Here is a 23,109-nt window from a genome sequence, read left to right as displayed (position 1 = left end):
GCGATACATACTAGCACATTATGATATCACCTTGTTTTTCTCAAAAGTTTACTACGGCTTTAAAGCGGAGTTCCAGCCATTTTTAAATTTACTTTCATCCACATGGCCATCCGCTGTGAATTTCTAAATGGATAATTTTTTTAATGTCCAAATACCTTTTTTTTGTTCTGTGTATGCAGCACTTCAGGTCTGGCCGCCTAGGCGATGTCCTCATAAGGCGGTTCCCTTGAGCTTTTGGGATAATATCGGCGTCATCTATCCCAAGAGTGCATTGGAATCGCCTAATGAAGAAACTGCGCATTACTACGCAGGCACGAGATGTGCATGCTGGGTAGCCAATTGCGCCAAATCCCAGAAATAACCACATGTGGGCTTCAGATGCCCACAACTTTGATGGCCCCTTCCTGCTTTTATGATCATGTAAGATTTTTTTAGATTAAAAAGAAAGAAGGAACTTATTAATAACATTATGCAAATCCCAGTCTCCGTCTAGCTGTTGTGATTCTGCCCACGATCCCAAATCGATGCAAATTGCGGGATGTGCTTGCGAACCCCATTAGTTCCAATGGCACCCCGATTGTGACGGGATTGTCGCCCGACAAATCGCGGTAAAATCTTGGGCGACATGCGTCCCGCAATTCTGTTTGTGCAATTTTACTGGGATTCGTCAAGCGAATCGTGCCATGATCGGAAGTAATGGGATCGCAAACGCGTCCCTGTGATTTGTGTCGATTCCGGATCCGGGATGCCTAGATATGAACAGAGCCTTAAAGAAGAAGCTCTAACAATCACAGGGGAGCATTAAAAAATAAATAAATGTTATGGGGACTGGAGTTGCACTTTAAGCTGGCCAGAGATGTATCACATTTGGACATTTCAGCAGTGACTGGCCAAATTTAGATCCATCTATGGCCGCTCAAGAGAAGTTGATCTAAAGATCAACATCTTTCATTTGGGAGTGGTGAAAAACTTTCATTCAGTGCTTGCAGCCAATCAGCTGTAGTGCTGATCAGTGCATTCGGACAGTGGAGAACACAATGACACAGCAGGGATGATGCCTCCGTCCATCATGATTGTGTGGAAGGGGAAAAAACTTTTTTTTTTTTTTGGATCCAATAGTTGTTTTAAAAAAAAAAAAGGCCATGTATGGCCAGCCTTAGCGGTGTAAAATTCCTGGCATTTTCTGGTGCCCACTTATAGCCACCAATACAAGTGAATGACTGTATGTAGCCATGCTCGGGTAAATGGCAAAAGAGGCACATTCAGGATGAAGCGCTGTTTGCGCATGCATGGGTTAACACCAATGTAGAAGCTATCTGCGTTTAACCAAGCAAGACAGTGTACAGCCATTCACTTGTATGGGCAGCTGTAAGTGGCACAGGTGCATGAGGCCTTAAGTGTGTGTGTGTGTGTGTGTGTGTGTGTGTGTGGTCAGGGGAATTTAAAGGGGTTGTAAAGCTTAAAAAAATGTTTTTTTTTTGGATAAAATAACAAACATGCTATACTCTTTTGGGGTCCCCCACCAGCACTCTCAGCTCCTTATCTTGTGTGTGTGCCCCCATAGTAAGCCGCTTGCTATGGTGGCACACCTGCGGATTCACTCCTGAACCAAACTGTGTGTCTATGGATGCACACAGCTCCCCCCCCCCCCCCGCGCCCTCCTCATTGGATTTGATTGACAGCTCCTGCTGCAGCCGCAGACACAACACTGGACTTAGATAGGACTAAGTAAGAAGGTAAGTATTTATAGGAGAGTGGGGGATGATACAACTACTGGAACATGTTTTGCCTTAAAAGAAAAGTGTGGAAATGAAAAAAAATAAAAATAAATAAATATATATACTCACCTAGTTGGGTGTCCCATGCTGTCTCTAAACCAAGAACTGAGCAATCAAAGACTGCTGATCACTCAGTTCTTTGGCTTTATTGAGCAGAGTGCCAGTGACTGTTAGACATGGCTCTCTGCTTTGCCCTTTCAGCGCTCACTGGCACACCAGGCTGTGCAGGGGTCGGGAGCTGCTGGTTTAGACTATCATCGACTCGCTTGGAGGCTAAGCCAGCTGCCACTCAGCCCTGTGCCATGAACAGCGGCTCCCGCACGTCTGTGCAGGAGTGACGTCATTGCAGCTCCGGCCAATCACAGCGCCGAAGCCAACGAAAAGGTAAGTATTACATAATGAGCTAGTATGCAGTGCATACTAACTCATTATGCCTTTGTCTTACAGGGTTTTTTTTCTTTTTTTTAGGTTTACAACCTCTTTAAGCCGGCTGTCGGCTGAATACAGGTCATAGGAGTGCAGAGCTAAATGCACTCTGTGACTCACAGAAGAAGTAGTCCAAAGAGCTTTGGCCCTAAATCTCCATTAATGCAGAGAATGCATTAAGATAAAAAATGTCCTGCCTTTAGAACCACTTTAAGAATATCTAAACCCAGGAACTGCTGATCAGTTCTTAGATGTAATGGCTCCATTATTTTTACTTATCTTAACTCCTTTATGCCCAGCCCTGGTGTCTCTTTACACCTGGGGGACAGGAAAGACCAGCCGATCCCACTGGTCCTTGATCATTACTTGAGATCAAGAGCTGTCTTTGACATCTTAGTTACTGAGCTGGAACCACACCCTCAGCACAGAAAGCTCTAAGGCTGGCCATACACTATACAATTTTCTTGTTCAACTTTCCTTTAGATTTACCAAAACCATGTAATATAGGGTCAAACCTAAACACTTTCAATTTGTATGCAGTCAGGCAGGCCCTTGCACTACGTAGTTTAAGGTAAATCTAAAGGAAATTGAATAAAAAAATTGTATAGTGTATGGCCAGCCTAACGCGCATGAATGCTAATGTGCGGCATGTGGACTTAACCTGTTTGCTGACGCATATATGTGTTAGGTAGGTGGCAATAGGTTAATGGTATACTACAGGACACAGGCTGAGTATTTATACACTCTGGGTTATAGGCTTGTACCTTCAGGTGATTGAACATTGGCAAAGGTTTTGAGAACACTACCCCAATAAACCTTCCCACTCCGTGGGTCTTCACACTTTTTTTTCTCTTTATTTTAACCTGGTACTCCTGCCATTAACTCATTTTCTGTTTTAATGGTAAAAACTGCACTGAGCAGCATTGTCACTCTAAGACAGGGTGGACTACATAACTCAAACTCACGCAGTAGGGAACGGGCAGCGAAACAGTAGAAAGTTACTGCCGACTACCCACAGCCAAGATGGCGCTTCTGGGGATCTGAAGACAGGGGAAGAACCGGCCCCAGTGAAAACAGCGCTGGACTCCTGGGCTGGTGAATGCCCATTTCCTAAAAGTCAGCAGCTATAGTATTTGTAGCTTTTATTTTTTAAATAAACAACTGCAGTTCTTCTTTAGGCCCCTTTCGCACTTGTGCGACTTGTCCTGCGACTTGGGACTGCAAAGTCTCATGACAAATCGTACTCCATGCTTCAAGTCTAGTCAAAATCGTGGCAAAATCGCAGCAAAATGGTGCAACTTTCAGGTCACACAAGTATGAAAGTAATGTTTCCCAGTTTAGAGAGAAGTGTAAAGTAATAAAACATAAAGATATACTGTATAGGTATGTGCCTATTTCCCTGATTGGTGTTTCCTTCTGTGTGTCCCACATATTGCTGTCTTACACCACGTTAAAAGGTTCTTGAGGTGGTTCAATGTAATAGAAAAGACATTTCACATAAAGAAAGCATAGATGTGCAATTCATAGAATATTGGAAGAATCAGATTATGTATATTATATTAAAGTGTAACTCCAACCCAGACTTTATTATTGTTTTGGATAAAGTGAGGAAGGGTTAAAATTTTCTATAAGGGCTCTTTCTCATGTGGCAGCCCTGGCCACTCCTCTAAAGGCGATATGTCTCCTCTTCACCACCTGATTTAATCCTGTAAATACCACAAGGCCGCAATGGCATGCATTGCACGTGGTTGTGGTGCGCTCCCGTAGACTTGCATCGGCTAAATGTGGGACATAGTGTTAATTTCGCTGTAGTCGCAAAGCACAGCATTGCGCCTGCGGCATGCTTACAGTCCTGAGTGGCTGATTGCCCTGCTTTAGGCAGGTGATTGGTGGGCGCAGTAAAACCACAACTGAACCACTTGCACATGTGAACAAAGTCAATGGTTTTGCACAGAGTAGCCCCAATTCTCTGCTTCTAGGGTCCCCCCGACAGCGCTCGGAGCCCATCCTCCTATCCATGTGCTACTATAGGAAGCTGCTTCCTATGGTGGCACACGTGCAAGCTCGATCCCATGCCGAGCTCTGTGTGTCTATTGACACACACACACCGTGTGGTTTGGCTTTGTCCCTGCTACCTTGTCACTGGATTTGGTTGGCAACAGAAGGAGCCAAGTGCTCACGCTGCTCTCGCTGAGTCCTGTAACAAGGGAAAGAGAGAGGGCAGCACCGAGTTTTGTTTAGCCAGCTCCTGGCTTCGAAGTGAAAGTGATGTGGCAGCTCCATAGATTCAGAGAGACGGCCCCTTGTCCTCCTGTGGTTCCCGTACTCTCCCACTCTTACCGGAGCCCGGGAACACAACTGCCGGTTAGGGCAGAGAGAGCAGTGTGAGACCGAGGTAAATCCATGCCTCAATCACACATGCAAACAATGAAATCAGAAGTGATGTCACTACCAGCTTCAGATGCGCCATTTACTGGCCAGTACAGCCATAGGACACATCTAACCAAGCCGATCTGTGCTTGGTTAGATGGTGTGAAGGGCAGGGAAGACATTGGGGTCTAATAGACACCTAATGACCTTTAAATAGTGAAAAAAATTTGGTGCAAACCAAAAAGGAACTGCGCAAAGGAGTGATAATTTGACAAAGTGGCACTATTGAGTGCCAAATCAACAAGGTTTTAAATAAATATGTGAATGTGCAATTGTGGGAATTTCTTCCACACTGCGAGCAGCAATAAAAACGTATAAACGTGATGTCTATGAACAAAAAAGGGGTGGATATTTCGCTCAACAATCAAACTCACAATAAAGTGCTAGTGTGCATAATATAAAGCCGATGATGTAACCATAAATAGCAACAAGTGCAATATTAGGTAAAAAACACAGACCAGCTTATATATTAATGAATAAATAAATAAATATATAAATATAGTCCTCTTGAGGTAAATATCGTGAATATATATTTTGAATAAATAAAATCCTTAAGGTGCTCAATTCAGAGTGATGTCTCAGCAATGTGAATCAGCATGGACTTGGTGGAAAAAACCTTCACCACTAAACCTTCACCCAGTGCTCTGATTAGATACTTCTTACCAGAGAGATATGACCCCTTAATTACAGGGGGTCATAATCAGCATTGATCTCCAAAAAGGCTCCAAGCCATCCTTATCGCTGTCTCCTCATCAGCAAGATATCATGACCAAATGCTACAGGAAACTCCGGAAATATGGACATCCAAATGCAAAATAGAAAGGAGACTCCAATAGTGTAATAAGTCAATATACCAAGGGTTTAATAATAAATTGCACTTACTCCATTAAGCTTTCAAAAACGCCTTCAATGCATATACAAACAATCGACAGGTCTGGTGGATGGGACGCCGCTTCACGCCTGCGTTCCACCAAACCGGAACTCTACGGTCTCACGCTCCCGGCGCATGATCTCCTGATGACGTCAGCATGCCTGACGAAACGTGCGTCGGGAGTGTGAGACCGTAGAGATCCGGTTTGGTGGAACGCAGGCGTGAAGCGGCGTCCCATCCACCAGACCGGTCGATTGTTTGTATATGCATTGAAGGCGTTTTTGAAAGCTTAATGGAGTAAGTGCAATTTTAATATTAAACCCTTGGTATATTGACTTATTACACTATTGGAGTCTCCTTTCTATTTTGCATTTGGATGTCCATATTTCCGGAGTTTCCTGTAGCATTTGGTCATGATATCTTGCTGATGAGGAGACAGCGATAAGGATGGCTTGGAGCCTTTTTGGAGATCAATGCTGATTATGACCCCCTGTAATTAAGGGGTCATATCTCTCTGGTAAGAAGTATCTAATCAGAGCACTGGGTGAAGGTTTAGTGGTGAAGGTTTTTTCCACCAAGTCCATGCTGATTCACATTGCTGAGACATCACTCTGAATTGAGCACCTTAAGGATTTTATTTATTCAAAATATATATTCACGATATTTACCTCAAGAGGACTATATTTATATATTTATTTATTTATTCATTAATATATAAGCTGGTCTGTGTTTTTTACCTAATATTGCAGTTGCTATTTATAGTTACATCATCGGCTTTATATTATGCACACTAGCACTTTATTGTGAGTTTGATTGTTGAGCGCAATATCCACCCCTTTTTTGTTCATAGACCTTTAAATAGTACCTGTCACCTGCCCAATGCAACCACATAGGGGTTTATTAACCCCTGGTGATAGCAATCAAGTAAAAATAAATTAAAAGAAAAGAAAACGTTTTTAAAATTATAATAAAATATATTTAAGTAATTTTAAAAATATTACACATACCCAAGCCCAGGGTGTGCAAGCTCATGTAAAAGTTTAGATGTAGTTTTTTGCCGATGTCACAGGCGCACGCAATTTTACGACATGGAATGTTTGGTATCTATTTACTTGTTGCAACCTTATCTTTTATGTTTTAACTAGGGTAGACCGATATGGTTTTTTCAGGACCGATACCAGTATTTTGGTCACAACGTATCGGTATCGGCTGATATGGGCCGATATTTTGTACATTTAAAGTTTTGAAAAATAAAGAAAATTTTTGACACAAATCTGGTACTGAACATGGTAATTTTTGTTTAATGCTTAATGGCTGGCTTGCTGGCACTCTGTGGTGGGTGGATGGCTGGCTGGCACCCTGTGGTGGGTGGCTGGCTGGCTGTCACCCTGTGGTGGCTGGCTGTCACCCTGTGGTGGCTGGCTGTCTGGCACCCTGTGGTGGGTGGCTGGCTGGCTGTCACCCTGTGGTGGCTGGCTGTCACCCTGTGGTGGCTGGCTGTCTGGCACCCTGTGGTGGGTGGCTGGCTGGCACCCTGTGGTAGGTGGGTGGCTGGCACAGGAGCTGTGGGTGGCTGGCTGGTACAGGAGCTGGTACAGGGCCTGTGGGTGGCTGGCTGGTAAAGGGCCTGTGGGCGGCTGGCTGGTACAGGGCCTGTGGCTGGCTGGAACAGGGCCTGTGGGTGGCAGACTGTCTGGCACCCTGTCTGTGGTTGGCTGTCTGGCACCCTGTGGTGGGTGGCTGGCTGGCACCCTGTGGTGAGTGGCTGGCTTGCACAGGGGCTGTGGGTGGCTGGCTGGTACAGGGCCTGTGGGTGGCTGGCTGACTGGTACAGGGCCTGTGGCTGGCACATACAGGGCCTGTGGGTGGCTGAATGGCTAGTACAGGGCCTGTGGGTGGCTGGCTTGCTGGTAGAGTGCCTGTTGCTGGCTGGTACAGGGCCTGTGGATGTGGGTGGCTGGCTGGCACCGGGCTGCTGTGGATGGGTGTATAGCTGTGATACACTTCCGTGAGACTCCAGATGATGCTGTCCAAGGTGAGGGAGGCGGCCTAAGACGGCAGAATGACGTCACAAAAATATCTGTAATATTGGCCAGTCCCAGGGCCGATACCGATATATCGGGGAAAGTGCATATCGGCCCTGCCGATAATATGTCTATCCCAAGTTTTAACCAAAAATGGGTATTATATTGTGTGTTTTTGTACTAAAATTCATTTTATGATATTTCTTCCTGAAAATTTGCGTTTAATAAGCAGTTGCACAAATATCAAGTGACATAAAAGTTTGCACCTATCACCTTTTTATTCTTCACGGCCTCTGCTTTAAGAAAGATATAGAATGTTCTGTTTAAGTAATTTTATTGCTAAAAATTAAGATTTTTATATGCATGCAAAAGATAAAAAAAAAAATGCTCTGAAACCCAACTGGATAAGTTTAAAAAAACCTTCTGCCTTTACAACCACTATAAAGTGAAAACACTTTGCTGCGTCCCAACCCTCTCCCCCGTGCAAACTTAAATGCCAACATCATTTTTTTTGTTTAACATTGTTTTTGAAATTTTTCTTAATTTCTGCCCAATGCCTCCATTCTCACTTAGGAGAGAATGATATCAGTCCCACTCCAGCAGCCTCCTGGGATTTCTTTGTTGGATATCCAAGAAGGCATCAGCTTCCCGTAACTTTATCTCAATTCAATACTTTGATTACACAAAAACAACAGCAAAAATCTCCCTAGTTGTAGCTAGCTTGTGTATTTGCGATTTGCACAGGTGCATCTCAAAAAAATAGAATATCATCAAAAAGTTCATTTATTTCAGTAATTCATAACTCATATACAATGCATCCAGAATGTATTCACAGCGCTTCACTTTTTACACATTTTGTTATGTTACAGCCTTATTTCAAAATAGATTAAATTCATTATTTTCTTCAAAATTCTACATACAATACCCTATAATGACAACGTGAAAGAAGTTTGTTTGAAATCTTTGCAAATGTATTAAAAATAAAGAACGAAAAAAATCACATGTACATAAGTATTCACAGCCTTTGCTCAATACTTTGTTGAAGCACATTTGGCACCAATTACAGCCTCAAGTCTTTTTTAATATGATCCTACAAGTTTGGCACACCTATTTTTGGGCATTTTCTCTCGTTCTTTTTTGCAGGACCTCTCAAGCTCCATCAGGTTGGATGTGGAGCGTTGGTGCACAGCAATTTTCAGATCGCTCCAGAGATTTTCAGTCAAGTTTAAGTCTGGGCTCTGGCTGGGCCACTTAAGGACATTCACGGAGTTGTCTCGCAGCTGCTCCTTTGTTATCTTGGCTGTGTGGTTAGGGTTGTTGTCCTGTTGGAAGATGAACCTTCGCCCAAATCTGAGGTCCAGAGAGCTCTGGAGCAGGGTTTCATCAAGGCTATCTCTGTACAATGCTGAATTGATCTTTCCCTTAATCCTAACTAGTCTCCCAGTTCCTGCCACTAACATCCTCACAGCATGATGTTGCCACCGCCATGCATCACTGTAGGAATGGTTTTGGCCAGGTGATGAGCGGTGCCTGGTTTCCTCCAGACATGATGCTTGCCATTCAGGCCAAAGAGTTCAATCTTTGTTTCATCAAACCATAGAATTTTGTTTCTCATGGTCTTAGAGTCCTTCAGGTGCCTTTTGGCAAACTCCAGGTGGGCTGTCATGTGCCCTTTACTGAGGAGTGGCTTCCGTCTGGCCACTGTACCATACAGGCCTGATTGTTTGAGTGCTGCAGATATGGTTGTTCTTCTGGAAGGTTCTCCTCTCTCCACAGAGAAATGCTAGCACTTTGTCAGAGTGACCATCAGGTTCTTGGTCATCTCCCTGACTAAGGCCCTTCTCCCCCCGATCGCTCATTTTGGCCACACGGCCCTCAATAGGAAGAACCCTGGTGGTTCCCAACTTCTTCCATTTATGGATGATGGAGGCCACTGTGTTCATTGGGACCTTCAATGCTGCAGAAAAGTACCCTTTCCCAGATCTGTGCCTCACAACAATCCCATCTCAGAGGTTTACAGACAATTCCTTGGACTTCGTGGGTTGGTTTGTACTCTGACATGCACTGTTAACTGTGGAACCTTAAAAAAAAAAGACAGGTGAGTGCATTTCCAAATCATGTCAAATCAACTGAATTTATCACAGGTGGACTCCAATCAGGTTGTAGAAACATCTTAAGGATGATCAGTGAAAAAAAGGTCGCACCGGAGCTCAATTTTGAGTGTACTGGCAAAGGCTGTGTATACTTATGTACATGGGATTTTTTTCATTTTTTTTTTTATTTTTAATACATTTACAAAGATTTCAAACAAACTTCTGTCACATTGTCATTATTGGGTATTGTTGATAGAATTTTGAGGAAAATATTGAATTTAATCCATAAAGAGAAAAAAGATGAGCGCTATTGCAAACAAATAATAATATTATAATAAGGACCAACATATAAATGTGTTCAAATCCAATAATGTGCATGCATAAAAAAACATGCTGAAAGTGAAAAACACAGGTGAAAAACAAATCACATGTGAATGGTGGAATAAATGTGAAGAAAAATATTCTCAAAAAAGTTTATATTAAAAGTCCATAAAATTGTGAAGAAAAAATACCAGAGTTACTGAAATTCCACCAATAAGTGACGACAAACAATAAATAATGAAGGGGTGTCTTCCGTGCAAAATCCCAAAGCAAACAGGCACTTATCCTCCTATAGGTGTAATGGCCGCTCACTTCAATGAAGGATAATATGCGGATTCAAAATAATCCCATGATGGAACAAATCCTCCGGTGTATAATTGACTCATGAAAAGCAAGCAGACATCTCCATAGTATAGTATAACAAAACAGCAATTTATTCATAAAAAAATAGTAACTTATGTATAAAATTACAGGTGGGCAGTAGATGGGACCGTGTGGGCCCCCTGATCGTGTAGTGTCTCTGAATGTGAAACTTCCGGTCTCGGACAAAAACCGGAAGTGTTGGGGTCCTTTCACACGGGCGGTCCGTATGTCCGTTTTTCATCCCATTTTTTTGCAGATGAAAAATTGACATAATGCATGTCAATGGGATTACGGATATCAGCGGATCCGATTGGCGTCCTAAAACCCTATTTTTCTTCCGTTTAAAAAAACAGAACGGACGCAAAAACGGATGTCAGCGGTGTCATCAGCTGACATCCGCAATCCCATTGACATGCATTATCTCAGTTTATCATCCGCAAACGGATGGGATGATAAATGGACATACGGACCGGATGACACAAGTGTCATCCGTGTCCGTAAAAAAAAAAATAAAAGTGCCGGAGCGGATCAAAAACCGGTCCGCCCCGTGTGAAAGGACCCTTGAGTGCCGGTGTAATGTTAAAAAACCATACCCCGTGAAGAAACCATACCCCTCGTCACTTCCGGTCTGAAACAGCAGAGCAGCGCAGCAGAGCGCATGCTCAGAGCCCCGGAGACGTAATTGAACAAGAAAGAAGTTCACAAGTGCGCATGCTCGGAGGGTATGATATGTTAACGGCACTAATACTTGCGGCGGTAACATTAAAACAGTTCTGCTGCAACATCAACATCCCTGATCTCCCCTAATAAATATAAAAGCGGCGGCGGGTGTATAAAATGTAAGTGACGGCGATCTGTGCTCCGTGATCCGCTTTTATATTTATTAACCGAGATCAGGGAAGTGACAGGGGAAGGAGCGGACATGAGGCATGATGCAGAGGAGCTGTTATAATGTAACCGCCGCAAGTTAAACTACCGTGAGAAATCCATACCCTCCGGAAGTGACGAGGGTATGGTTTTCTCACGGGTATGGTTTTGTCACGGAACACCGGTTCACACTGATGCGGCTGCGGCGATTGCAGGTAATGTCGGAGCGCACTGCTCCTTCATTACATGCGATCAGCTGTGTGGTGCAAGTTTAGCCATACACTTTGTATGGCTAAATTCGCACCGCACCCGCAGCAAAGACGCACAGGACCCTTTTTTGCAGCCACATCAGGATCGGATCGCACAGCGGTTCACACTTGTGCGATCCGATCCTGTGCGAACTGCAAGATCGCACTGCAATATGCGATCAAACTGGGGGTGTCGTTAAGATTACATTGACACCCCCAGCGTATCGCATATGGCAGTGTGAACTGCCGGGGGTGCGTTTGCGATGCGGGAACAGGCTGCGAATTCGCAGCCTTCCCGCATTGCATAAGTATGAACCGGGGCTAAGTGTGAGTGTCAGCGCTGCTGTATGTAGCCAAAAATAAATAAACAAATAAATATGAACAATCCTCTAAAATAATATGTGCTATAAGGTGCTCAGTGCAAACTGTGCAAATATATATTCATATTACAAATTCATAGCAATGTCCTTATACAGTTATAAATGTCATTCAGAAATAACTCCAATATAATAAATCCAATATAAGTGCAATGGTGTTGGTAAAGTGCTTCACTTCAAATCAAAAGTGCTTGTGCTCCCCTTTTGTATATCCACTCACCAGAACATAGAATCAAGATGGCCTGTATGTCTGTGTAGGTTAGCCGTCAATCTGTGTCCTCTCCCATGCAGGATGTAATCCAGATGCTGTGTCCCCAATCTCCTTAATAAGGTAGGTGTACACTGCTGTAGATCATAATGCTGGCCAGAATCCTCCTCAATAATATACAAAAGTGATATCCGCCATGGTGAAGTATGTAAAACGACTTTTATTCAAACAAAAATATCCACTTACATTAAAACAAATCGTGAACAGCAAGCTGCGGCGAGGTGGTTCCTACTTGCGATCCACCGGCCGGATATGACGTCAGACGCTCTGTATGTGCTAGACGCGTTTCGCCCTCCCCTTGGGCGTCGACAGCCCAAGGGGAGGAATGATCTACAGCAGTATACACCTACCTTATTAAGGAGATTGGGGACACAGCATCTGGATTACATCCTGCCTGGGAGAGGACACAGATTCACGGCTAACCTACACAGACATACAGGCCATCTTGATTCTATGTTCTGGTGAGTGGATATACAAAAGGGGAGCACGAGCACTTTTGAAGTGAAGCACTTTACCAACACCATTGCACTTATATTGGATTTATTATATTGGAGTTATTTCTGAATGACATTTATAACTGTATAAGGACATTGCTATGAATTTGTAATATGAATATATATTTGCACAGTTTGCACTGAGCACATTATAGCACATATTATTTTAGAGGATTGTTCATATTTATTAGTTTTTTTATATTTGGTCACATACAGCAGCGTTGACACTCACACTTAACACTTTCAAGGCACATACACCTTAATTGTCAGCAACAGCTGTTCACAATATTATATATTATTTCTTCTTTCTTCTTTTGAAAAACCGGAAGTGACATCATCCGGCCCCTCCCCACGGGTTGCGTCACAACACACGTGACTTTATCAAGGCTTGATAAAGTCACTGAACATAAGCCACCCTCCCATTTGTTTCTGTGTTACTCTGCATTGCTTAGGACTCATGGATTAGGGTAGGGATATAGGGGGATACCCTGGAGGTGTGTCTGTCAAAGCTTTGCCAGTGTCCAATCACCTGAAGGTACGAGCTTACACCCCAGGGTACTATATGAGCATTAAACCTGTGTTCTGCACTGTGCTTTAGTATGTTTTTTTAGTTTTTATAGAAATGCATGCAGTTTAATGCTTCAGTTTACTGTAAAATTAAACTACTGAACTAATTATCAATTGCTTTATTTAACAATATTTGAATAAATGTTTTTTTTCATCAAAGTACAACCCCAATTCCAAAAAAGTATGACACTGTGTAAAAATCTACATAAAAACAGAATGAAATGAAATCTCATAAACTCATATTTTTTTTACAATAAAAAAAGGAAAACATATGAAATGTGTAAACTGAGAAAATGTACTATTTTAAGAAAAAATAAGGTCATTTTGAAATTGATGGCAGCAACACAGGGCAACAAAAAGCTGGCAAAGTAAGTGGTACTAACAACGAAGAGCTGTCAGAACATTTTTCAACTAATTAAATTATTGGCAACTGATCAGTAACATGATTGGGTATACAAAGAGCATCTTAGAGAGTCAGAGTGGGGGAGATTTACTAAAAACAGTGCACACAGAGTCTGGTGCAGCTTTGCATAATTACCAATCAGTTTCTAGGTTTTATTGTCAAAACTTAATTGAACAAGCTGAAGTTTGAAGCTGGTTGGTTACTATGCACTGCTGCAGCAAATTCTGTGTGCACCAGTTATAGTAAATCTCCCTCATTGTCTCAGAAGTAAAGATAGGCAGAGGTTCACTAATCTGTGAAAAGCTGCATCGAAAAATTGCCAAACAAGAATTATGTTCCTCTACGTAAAATTGCAAGGACTTTAAATATATCATCCTCTACATTAAGAATATCTTTAAAAGATTCAGAGGATCTGGAGAAATCTATGTGCACAAAGGATAAGGCCGCAACTCAGTATTGCATGCCCGTGATCTTGGGGTCCTCAGACAGCACTGCATTAAAAATAGGCATAATTCTGTGATGGACATCATTGCATGGGCTCAGAGATACTTTAAAAAATGACTGTGGACACAGATCGCCATGCCATTCAAAAATGCATTGTAAAGCTTTGTTATTCAAATAAGAAGCCATATCTGAACATGATGCAGAAACCTTGATGTTTTCTCTGGGCCAAAGCTCATTTAAAATGGTCTGTTGCAAAGTGGAAAACTGTTCTGTGGTCAGGACGAATCAAAATGTTTTTGTAACCATGTGTGCTGCATTCCCAGGGCTAAAAAGGAGAGGGATCTTCCACTTGTTACAAGTTCTCAGTTCAAAAGTTCAGATGGTATGGGGGAGGGGGGGGGGCATATAGATTGGGCAGCTTCTGGAAAGGCTCTCATCCAGACAGCGTCTTTTTCAGGGATGGCCTTTCAAATTTCAGTAGGACAATGCTAAACTACATACAGTGCATCCGGAAAGTATTCTCAGCGCTTCACTTTTTCCACATTTTCTTATGTTACAGCCTTATTCCAAAATGGAATAAATTCATTATTTTCTTCAAAGCTCTACAAACAATACCCCATAACGTAAAAGAAATTTGTTTGAAATCTTTGCAAATTTATTAAAAATAAAAAGCAAAAAAGTTCCATCCGCTACCCCCGCAGAGAGATATGTTTGCAATACTTTCCAGGCTCCAATGCAAAAAATAATAAATGCACTTTTTTAAATGATATGGGTGTGTTTATTATTTGTTGCAAAAGGTGTATTTAGCTTTTAAGTCTGAAAACTGCAATGGCCATTCCAGCACTCTGCATAACTGCTTACAGCTCTGTCTATTTGTACAAATATCTTCTTATTCGCTTGGAAAGCAGGTAGACTCCAAAATGGAGGTCTTACTATTGAAAAAATGTTTTAAATAACATTGTGGAAAAATCTAACCTTATATACCGTGTCTTACAGGAATATCAGGGAAAAGCCAGTTATTATTTGCTCTTGTGTTTATCACACGTTACTTGGATTTGTTTACTAGCTTCATATCCATCTACAACACTATGATGAAGGTAAGGAACAATAAGTAATGCATGTAAAGGTACTGAAATGTAAGGTATTAATAATACTTTTTTGTGTGGAGTTTTGAAGATAAGGAGGAAGGGAGGTTTTCTGTAGTCCAGCGGGGGGGGGGGGGGGGGGGTTGATATTCGATCAGAACTGACACTGCTGCTTGGGACTTCAGTGCAGTCCTGTCACATTACAAGAAGCCAGCTTGTGGCATAACGCTACATTACATCATGGGTTGGCATGCATTTTGATGCATTTCCATCCATTTCAAAGGAAAACACATCAGCCAAAAACAGAGCTGTGTGTGAATGAGACCTAGGACACAGATTTATTTTTTCAGTAATGTGTCAGTTTTGTGTCAACTAACTCCCTGCATTAGTAGGCTGTTCTAACATATACATCTTTTTTCAGGACAGATAGGACTTTAATATTTAAGCTGATATACAGTAGATACATAAATAGGCAAGAGTAGGTAAGAGTGTCACTGGAGACACTTAACCATAGAATGATCGCTAAAGAGTACAGGGTAATTACTCACTGCTTTCATGGTGTTACTCCTGATGCTGATGGAAACAAAGCAAAATAAGACTATTGGGAAATTTCCTGATTGCTAAAAAGCATAGGTATAAATAGTAACAGAACCATTCAAAGATTACCTGAAACTGATTATTTTGAAACTAGCAAATACGTTCAGTGGGTTAACTTATTACCCTCATACTTATTCCATCAGAACACTAAGCAACATTACATTTTGAGCAAAAAACCTGTGCCACTCACAGATGAACTCTGAGAGCTGAACTGCCCCTTAATGCCTGTTGTGACAGAACCCACTGTCACTGTGTGTTTTGGAGGGGACTGTGCGCAAGCCTCCTACCGACAGACTATGGGCCAGAAGATACTGGAGACCTGGGGACATGCTGGCATTGAGTTAATGTAATGTAATGCTACAGCCCTTCTGCCCCATCCCCCCCTCCTGTTTCTGTGTCTAATTGTGTGGATTCATGACACATAGACAATGGTCTGGACTGGAGACATCTCTCCGCAGGGGGTGTGTATTGAGAGACTGCCTGTTTACCATAAGCTCATTAGGTTATCTGTAGCCTGTTTCAATGTACAAATGTTCAGTTCCCATTGGTTGTTCCTTGTCCCCTTCCCCCCTTTGAGCAGGGCTAAGGGGAGTGTCCCTAACTGTATGCCTTGGAATTTAATAAACAGTTGAAGCTCTGCATGTTGAACCCTCAACACCTGTGTGGATTGTCTCGTGATTGAGGGGTTAAGGGCTGGGTATGGCTTCTCCGCAGGCTGTGGGTGCGTTTGGAGGACAGGAGACACAGGTCCGGCGGATGTGCCCACCTGGGGTACTAAGATCCGTTACACCTGTCCTCACCATAAGTTTGCTGACAGGCATCTAACTAATCACAAGACCCAGAGAGCTTAAGCAGGCACTAGTCAGACACTGGCAAGGTATAACCCATCAATAAATTTGTGACAGTAAAATAGATGGTCAGTAATCGCTACCCACACCATACTGAAAGCTGATCTCAAACTTTTAGTAAAGTTTAAAGTGGTTCTAAAGGCAGAAGGGTTTTCATCTCCTGGGTGCACCACCCCTCCAGCCTCCCCTATACTTTCCTGAGCCCCATCTTGATCCAGTAATGTGCATGAGAGCAGCAGCTCTGTTGGGTCTCTCTCTCCTCATTAGCTCAAACAGCAGAGGGAACCATTGGCTCCTGCTGCTATCAATCGCAGCCAGTGTGGAGAGGCTTGCTATTGGGGGCACTTGGCAGGGGGGAGGAGCCAGTACCACTGGCAGGGGACCCGAAAAGAAGAGGATATGCAAAACCATTGCACAAAGTAGGTATAACATGTTTGTTATTTTAAAAAAAAAACCTAAAATAAATTCTGCAGGTTCAGCATGCAATGGTCAAATTTTGATCCATGTATGGACAGGCTAATTGTACCCAGGTTGATCCATTGATGAACTTGGGAGCGACTAACCTGTAGGGTTTTTCTATATGCTACTACCGGACTGGGCGAGGGGCTGGATAATCTAGATTCAGTGGTCACCGCAGTCTGGTCAGCGAGCGCGTGCAGACCTTAGCTCCACGATAGGTCGGCCGCGACATAGCCCAACCTGACAGGGGCTGGCCTGCGTGTTAAACAGCTCGTGAGGTCGCACACGACTGGGTCTCGGCCCCAGTCGCAGCGTTCCTCCTGGCCTACAGCCCCCCATTTAAATAGAGAGGAGGTTTTGTCCGAAGCGGTGCCTGCCTGGTTCCTGGTATAAGTGACTGTCCTCCCTCTCCCCCTGGAGGGTTTTGGGGTGGACATGGGCCCCTCAATGGGACAGTCAGACCCCTGGGTTCCCCTCCTTCTTATTAGGCACCCCTCATCGATTTGGTGGTCCCTGTGGGCCATATCGCTCCCCCTATCCGCTCCCCTCTCCTTTACGGACGCTGGGGCTGTCGGGTGGCCCGGTCCACCTCCTGGGGTGGGGGCAGGGTGCTGTGCTGGCGATGGGGGCGGGGGGGTGTGCTGCCAGCGATTGTCTGTAGGGGGGGGGGAATCGGACAATGGTCACCACGGACGCCAGCCTGTCCGGCTGGGGAGGGATCCTCGGCAAAATTTCTGCTCAGTGGTCCGTGAAATCCAGACAGATTGTAACCCTATTCTCCATCTGTCTGGCGGATGGGATTGGATGAAAATGGAAAGGCAGTCCATTTTCCTCCGATCTCCCCATAGAGGAGAGCGGGGCTCTGACAGGTCCATCTCAGCACAGTGGACGGAGACATACCTGTCATCCGCCTGCTCAGCGGGGATCAGCGGATCGATCCCCCGCTGAGCAGAGCAGAGTCCGCCGGGCGCAAAGCCCCTATGAAAGAACCCTTAGACTCCAAAATCCACTAGAACAATTGTGTGCATCAGTAGTACTGTATCTGCTTCAACTCATCAACAATCAACGTAAACATATATATTCAATTCAGCAAATTTATTGAAAAATAAACACAGACAAAGCAACAAATAATATTAAAAGCACTTTGGCCAAAGTATAACTATAAAAATATAGAAAAGGCTGGCACCCTTAAAAACAAAGAACCTGCTGATAATGAAATGTTAGTCAGTTAGTCAGGGGAATAAACCCCTATGTGGACTAGATCGCCTGTAGGACCTTTGTAAGGAAAACAGTTTCTTAATCTCTTCATCATAATAAATCAAATCAAATCCTATGAGGGAGAAATATTTTTTTATTTATGTTTGCACAATGATCCTGTGTGATAAAACCTATATATGACTTTCACATATTGTAATGATTATAAGCATGAGGGAACCCACTACTGGAGACAGTGCACATAAAACGTCCATTATTTTCAGTATCGCCACCATTATGGTGAATATTAATCCAATATTAGCCACAAGAAACTTTTTTGAAAAATTATGTTTATTGGTTTTTAAGAAAGACAAAAATAAAACAGATACTCAACACATAATATCCACATGTCCCCGCAGGGCAACTAACTATACATAAGGCAACTCACTACCAACTACCCAACCCCCTCCACCCCACCCTCCCCCCAACAACTACCAGAAATCCAATGAAAAGTTCAGGAGGCTCAAGGCAAAGGGTCGGCTCGGACCGAGCACCACTCAGCATCCAGCCCGACCCCATCCAGGGAGATCGAAGTTCAAACTTACAACGTAGGCATGTCGGTCTTGGTCACAATAAAACATACATGGCTGAAGCTATACATGGTAGAGGACAGGCCAGTGCAAAGCATAGGATAATAAATGCAATTAATTCACGGTATCAGAAGATTCAACCCATGCCCTCCACACCTTCTCAAATTTCTTTGTGCAGCCCCTGGAGATGTATGTCGCCTTATAGAGAGGCAGCATAGCATTCACCAGCCACAAGAAACTTTAAAGGCCTTAAATGCTGTATAGGAGAACTACATAGTCTGTAGGTAAGGCAGGTCAAAATCATTAAGGAGACAATGATGTTATGGCAGCATAACTAATATTTCACCTCCAACCGATAGTCTCCACACAAATTCCATGATTCCAGCAAACAATATACAGTATATCGTGGCATTAAGGGAGACACTGGTGTTGTAGCAATATCAGATAGTTAGCTCACCTCCAGCCAAGAGTCTTAACGCAGGCATGACTGCCAAATTAAATGTATGACTTGAACCTTATCCATTCACTAGAGCATGACACTCAATATTAACTTTATGGTAAGCATCAGTCTGGTCCAAAAGGACTACACATGGCTCATAGTTAGGTAAGCCCAAGCATCATGGTTTATAGGCATCAATTCAACTATTCAATTGGTGGATCACACATAATTGATACTTATCAGTCCTCCATATTTAAGGTCCAAATCAGGAGAGAAATCATCAGGCAGAAAGAGGGTGAATAGGCCAAGACATCGAGCCTGACCGGTTTTGCTGGTAAATCTAGCTGCAGCAGAGGCTTAAATTCCCCAGTAGATGGCAGTATAGCCTGACAGTATCTTAATGACTGTGTTTCCAAATTGAGTCCAAGAAAAAGATTTTACAGTGAGTACAAAAATCCTATTTTACTACAGAGCAGCAAATGCCACAGACAGACAATTTAAATGGTAATCCCCAAAATTCTACAAAAGCACCTATGCAAACTTTTTACTTTTTTTTAATTATAAAAGAAACATAAAAAGGTTATTTACTTTGGAGTTATTTGGCTGCAATACCTGAGCAGAGTAGCTCTTTTTGAGCTTAAAGGAGTTGTAAAGGCAGAAGATTTTTTCCTAATGCATTCTATGCATTAAGATAAAAAGCCTTCTGTGTGTAGCAGCTGCCCCAGCGCCCCTTATACTTACCTGAGGTCCATCTCTATACTGCGATGTTCATGAGTCCATCCGCCGTCCGGGACTCTCTCCTAAATGGCTGAGACACAGCAGCTGCGCCATTGGCTCCCGCTGCTGTCAATCAAAATCAGTTAGCCAATCAGGAGAAGGAGAGGTGGGGTCGAACGGCAGCTCTGTGTCTGAATGGAAACACGGAGCTGCAGCCTGGCTCAGGTGCCCCCATAGCAAGCTGCTTGCTGTGGGGGTACTTGACAGGAGGGGGCTAGGACCAGTGAAGAGGGACCCGAAAAGAGGAGGATTCACGCTGCCCTGTGCAAATCCACTGCACAGAGGAGGTAAGCATAACATGTTTGTTATTTAAAAAAAAAAAGAGAGAGACTTTACAATAACCTTAAGCAGCAGTTTCTGGAGTGGGAGCTAAAGGGCAACTCTGGAGCTCTGGAGACAGGGCTTGGGTCTGTGAATCTGGAGTAAATTGCTTGCTTAGGCTCCAGAGAAGACCTGGAGCTTAACTGCTGGAGCCACATTATTATTGCTGTTTTACAGTCTTATTGAATAAACTTTTTGTGTTCACTGATCACTGTGAAAGACTTGGTCACTTTGTAGAATTATCTACATTGCAAAATATAAAGTTGGTCAAAATCATAGTTACATAGTAGTTGAGGTTGATTAAAGACTATAGTCCATCCAGTTCAACCTGTGTAGGTGTGTGTGGATGTAATCATCTCACATACCCCTGAATGTTCTGATCCTTGAGATGTATGTCTAAGAGTCTTTTGAAAGCCACCATACTTCCCGCAGAAACCACCTCTTGTGGTAGAGAATTCCACAATCTTGTAGCTCTAACAGTAAAGAACCCTCTGCGTTGCCTGAGGTTAAAACGCTTCTCCTCTAATCGCATTGTATGCCCTCGAGTCCTCATGCAATCCTTTCAACTGAATAGCTTTTTTTCTATGCTGAGATCACCATTGGGCTTAAAGGTGTTGTAAAGGCAGAAGATTTTAAATTGCTATCATGTCCCCTCTCAGGCGTCAGTTTTGCATCATTTTTTTATTCTATCTGAAATTTTGTTTGTGATGCCTTCTGATTGAAAGAAAAAACAAAAACAGTCTGTTTAAATTATGAGAATTTTCAATCAATCTTTGTCCAAACATTTTTGCTGCACTTAATGAACTCATTAAAAAAAAAAACATTTAACATACCAAATATGCTATAGCTTTAGTCAAAAAAAAGGAAGAATATTTTCTAGCATTCCCAATCTTTTTCTTTTCAATTCAAGAAAATTGGTTGAGGGTGATTAAAAATACCCACACATCTGCATGCCCTTCTATCCACCATACTACCTTTTCTTGTACCGCTTCACCTTTTCTACCCGCTTCCACATGGCTCTAACTCCAATCAGACCACCTTGACATTGAGTCCTTCATTGTCACCTTAATATTCAATTTGCACCCACTTGCTGAGAAGAAAACTCAGGCCCAGTTATGAAAATGATTTTGCTATTGGTCATATCGCAAGTGCATTATGTAACACTGTATAAGAAGTAAAATGCTGTACACAGTTTGCTTGAGACTGTCCTTCATTGTTAAACTTATTGTAAAACCCTAACTCAGAACAGTAAGTAAAAGGTGGTGTGTTTTGCAGTGCTATTCATGGTCAGTGACATCGCAATGCCTTAATCCAACACTGACACACATGTGTTGCAGCTCACAATGCACGGTAACTACTGTGCATTGTGGTGTGCTGCATTGAAAGAATTGGTGTGTGTCAGATTTCTTTGTTCTAGTGCATTGACAGCCGATACATTTATATAGGCTTCCTTAAGGTACAACACAACATGCATTACCCTGTGTGCATTAACACAGCATTCCAGAATGGACAGGTGTGAATCCAGCAAAAGTCAGAAGCAAGGTGACTGGCTTGGAAGTTATTGACTCCCCATAGCTTTCAGACTGTAAATGCAATAACAACAGCTAAAGAACCTCTAGTATATTCATACACTATACAATATCCTAGAGATGATGGTGAGATTATTTGCAGATGAACAAACATAACCAATCATGTCATTATAGAATAAAGAAAATATGCTTTATTATATCAAGTACAGTGTTGCTAAACCACGAATGCATTACTTTCAGTTAAAAGAGGAAATGCCTTAAACTGTCACAACACTGCGAAGTTAGATATTACTTATATGTCAGAGAACATTATTATTGTTTATAAAGATTTTTTCAGTGTACGCTATAGTACAACCTGCAGTATAACAACAATAATTGAGGGCCTGTTAAAGGCGGTCTATGACCCATTTTCATTGGGCAGCACTTAGCTCAATTTGAGTTCTACTCCCACTTATTGGGTTACATTGTTAGGTTGGAGAATAGACACATGTATAAGTATAATAACAACAAGGGTAGAGTTGGGCTACAAGGGGTAAGTTTACCTTTACAGAAACAATAACATATTCTCTGGGCTTAGCATAAAAATATAGTGTATCCCCAGCTACTGGTGAAAAATAACACCCCCTAGTGTTTAGATTAAAAGCATTCTATATAAACTAGCCCTTATGTGAAAATACCACAAACCCAATCCCCAACTATATAATGTGCAAATGTCTATTAGTGACTAAAAATAAAAATGTCCAAAAAATATTTTATAAATGATATATTCAAAGTCCAAAAGTGTTTTCACCTCTGTGCTCAGTGTTCCTCAGACGGATACAAAAGAAAAACCATAGTGCAGCATGTTTTAACCATCCAGACAACACATCATACAGTATTACACTCACATAGCAGTTGCCTTGTAACTGCCCCTTTAAGAGTACAGGTCCTCAATGCTCTGAGTTAATGGAAGTCTCACCGGAATTATGTACAGTGATGGACTTATGTACAGTGACCGGCTTATGTGCAGTGATGGACTTATGTAAAGTGACGGACTTATGTACAGCGACGGACTTATGTACAGTGACCGGCTTATGTGCAGTGACGGACTTATGTACTGTGACGGACTTATGTACAGCGACGGACTTATGTACAGTGATGGGCTTATGTGCAGTGACGGACTTATGTGCAGTGACGGACTTATGTACAGTGACGTACTTGTATACAGTGACGGGCTTATGTGCAGTGACAGACTTATGTACAGTGACGGACTTATGTGCAGTGACGGACTTATGTACAGTGACGGACTTATGTGCA

General features: G+C 42.6%; 1 protein-coding gene across 1 annotated transcript in view; it reads left to right on the top strand.

Moving 5' to 3' along the window:
* Nucleotides 1–23,109, top strand: part of KDELR3 (KDEL endoplasmic reticulum protein retention receptor 3) — a 45,153-nt gene that overhangs the window by 2,783 nt on the left and 19,261 nt on the right. Inside the window, exon 2 of the mRNA XM_082265899.1 lies at nucleotides 14,971–15,071. Coding sequence (XP_082122025.1) covers nucleotides 14,971–15,071 — 101 coding nt within the window. The remainder of the gene's footprint in view (nucleotides 1–14,970; nucleotides 15,072–23,109) is intronic.

The sequence above is a fragment of the Pelophylax lessonae genome, assembly GCF_965119305.1.
Source record: "Pelophylax lessonae genome assembly, chromosome: 8".
Taxonomy (NCBI): Eukaryota; Metazoa; Chordata; class Amphibia; order Anura; family Ranidae; genus Pelophylax; species Pelophylax lessonae.
The sequence above is the reverse complement of the archived record's forward strand: the minus strand, read 5'-3'. Positions and strand labels throughout refer to the sequence as shown.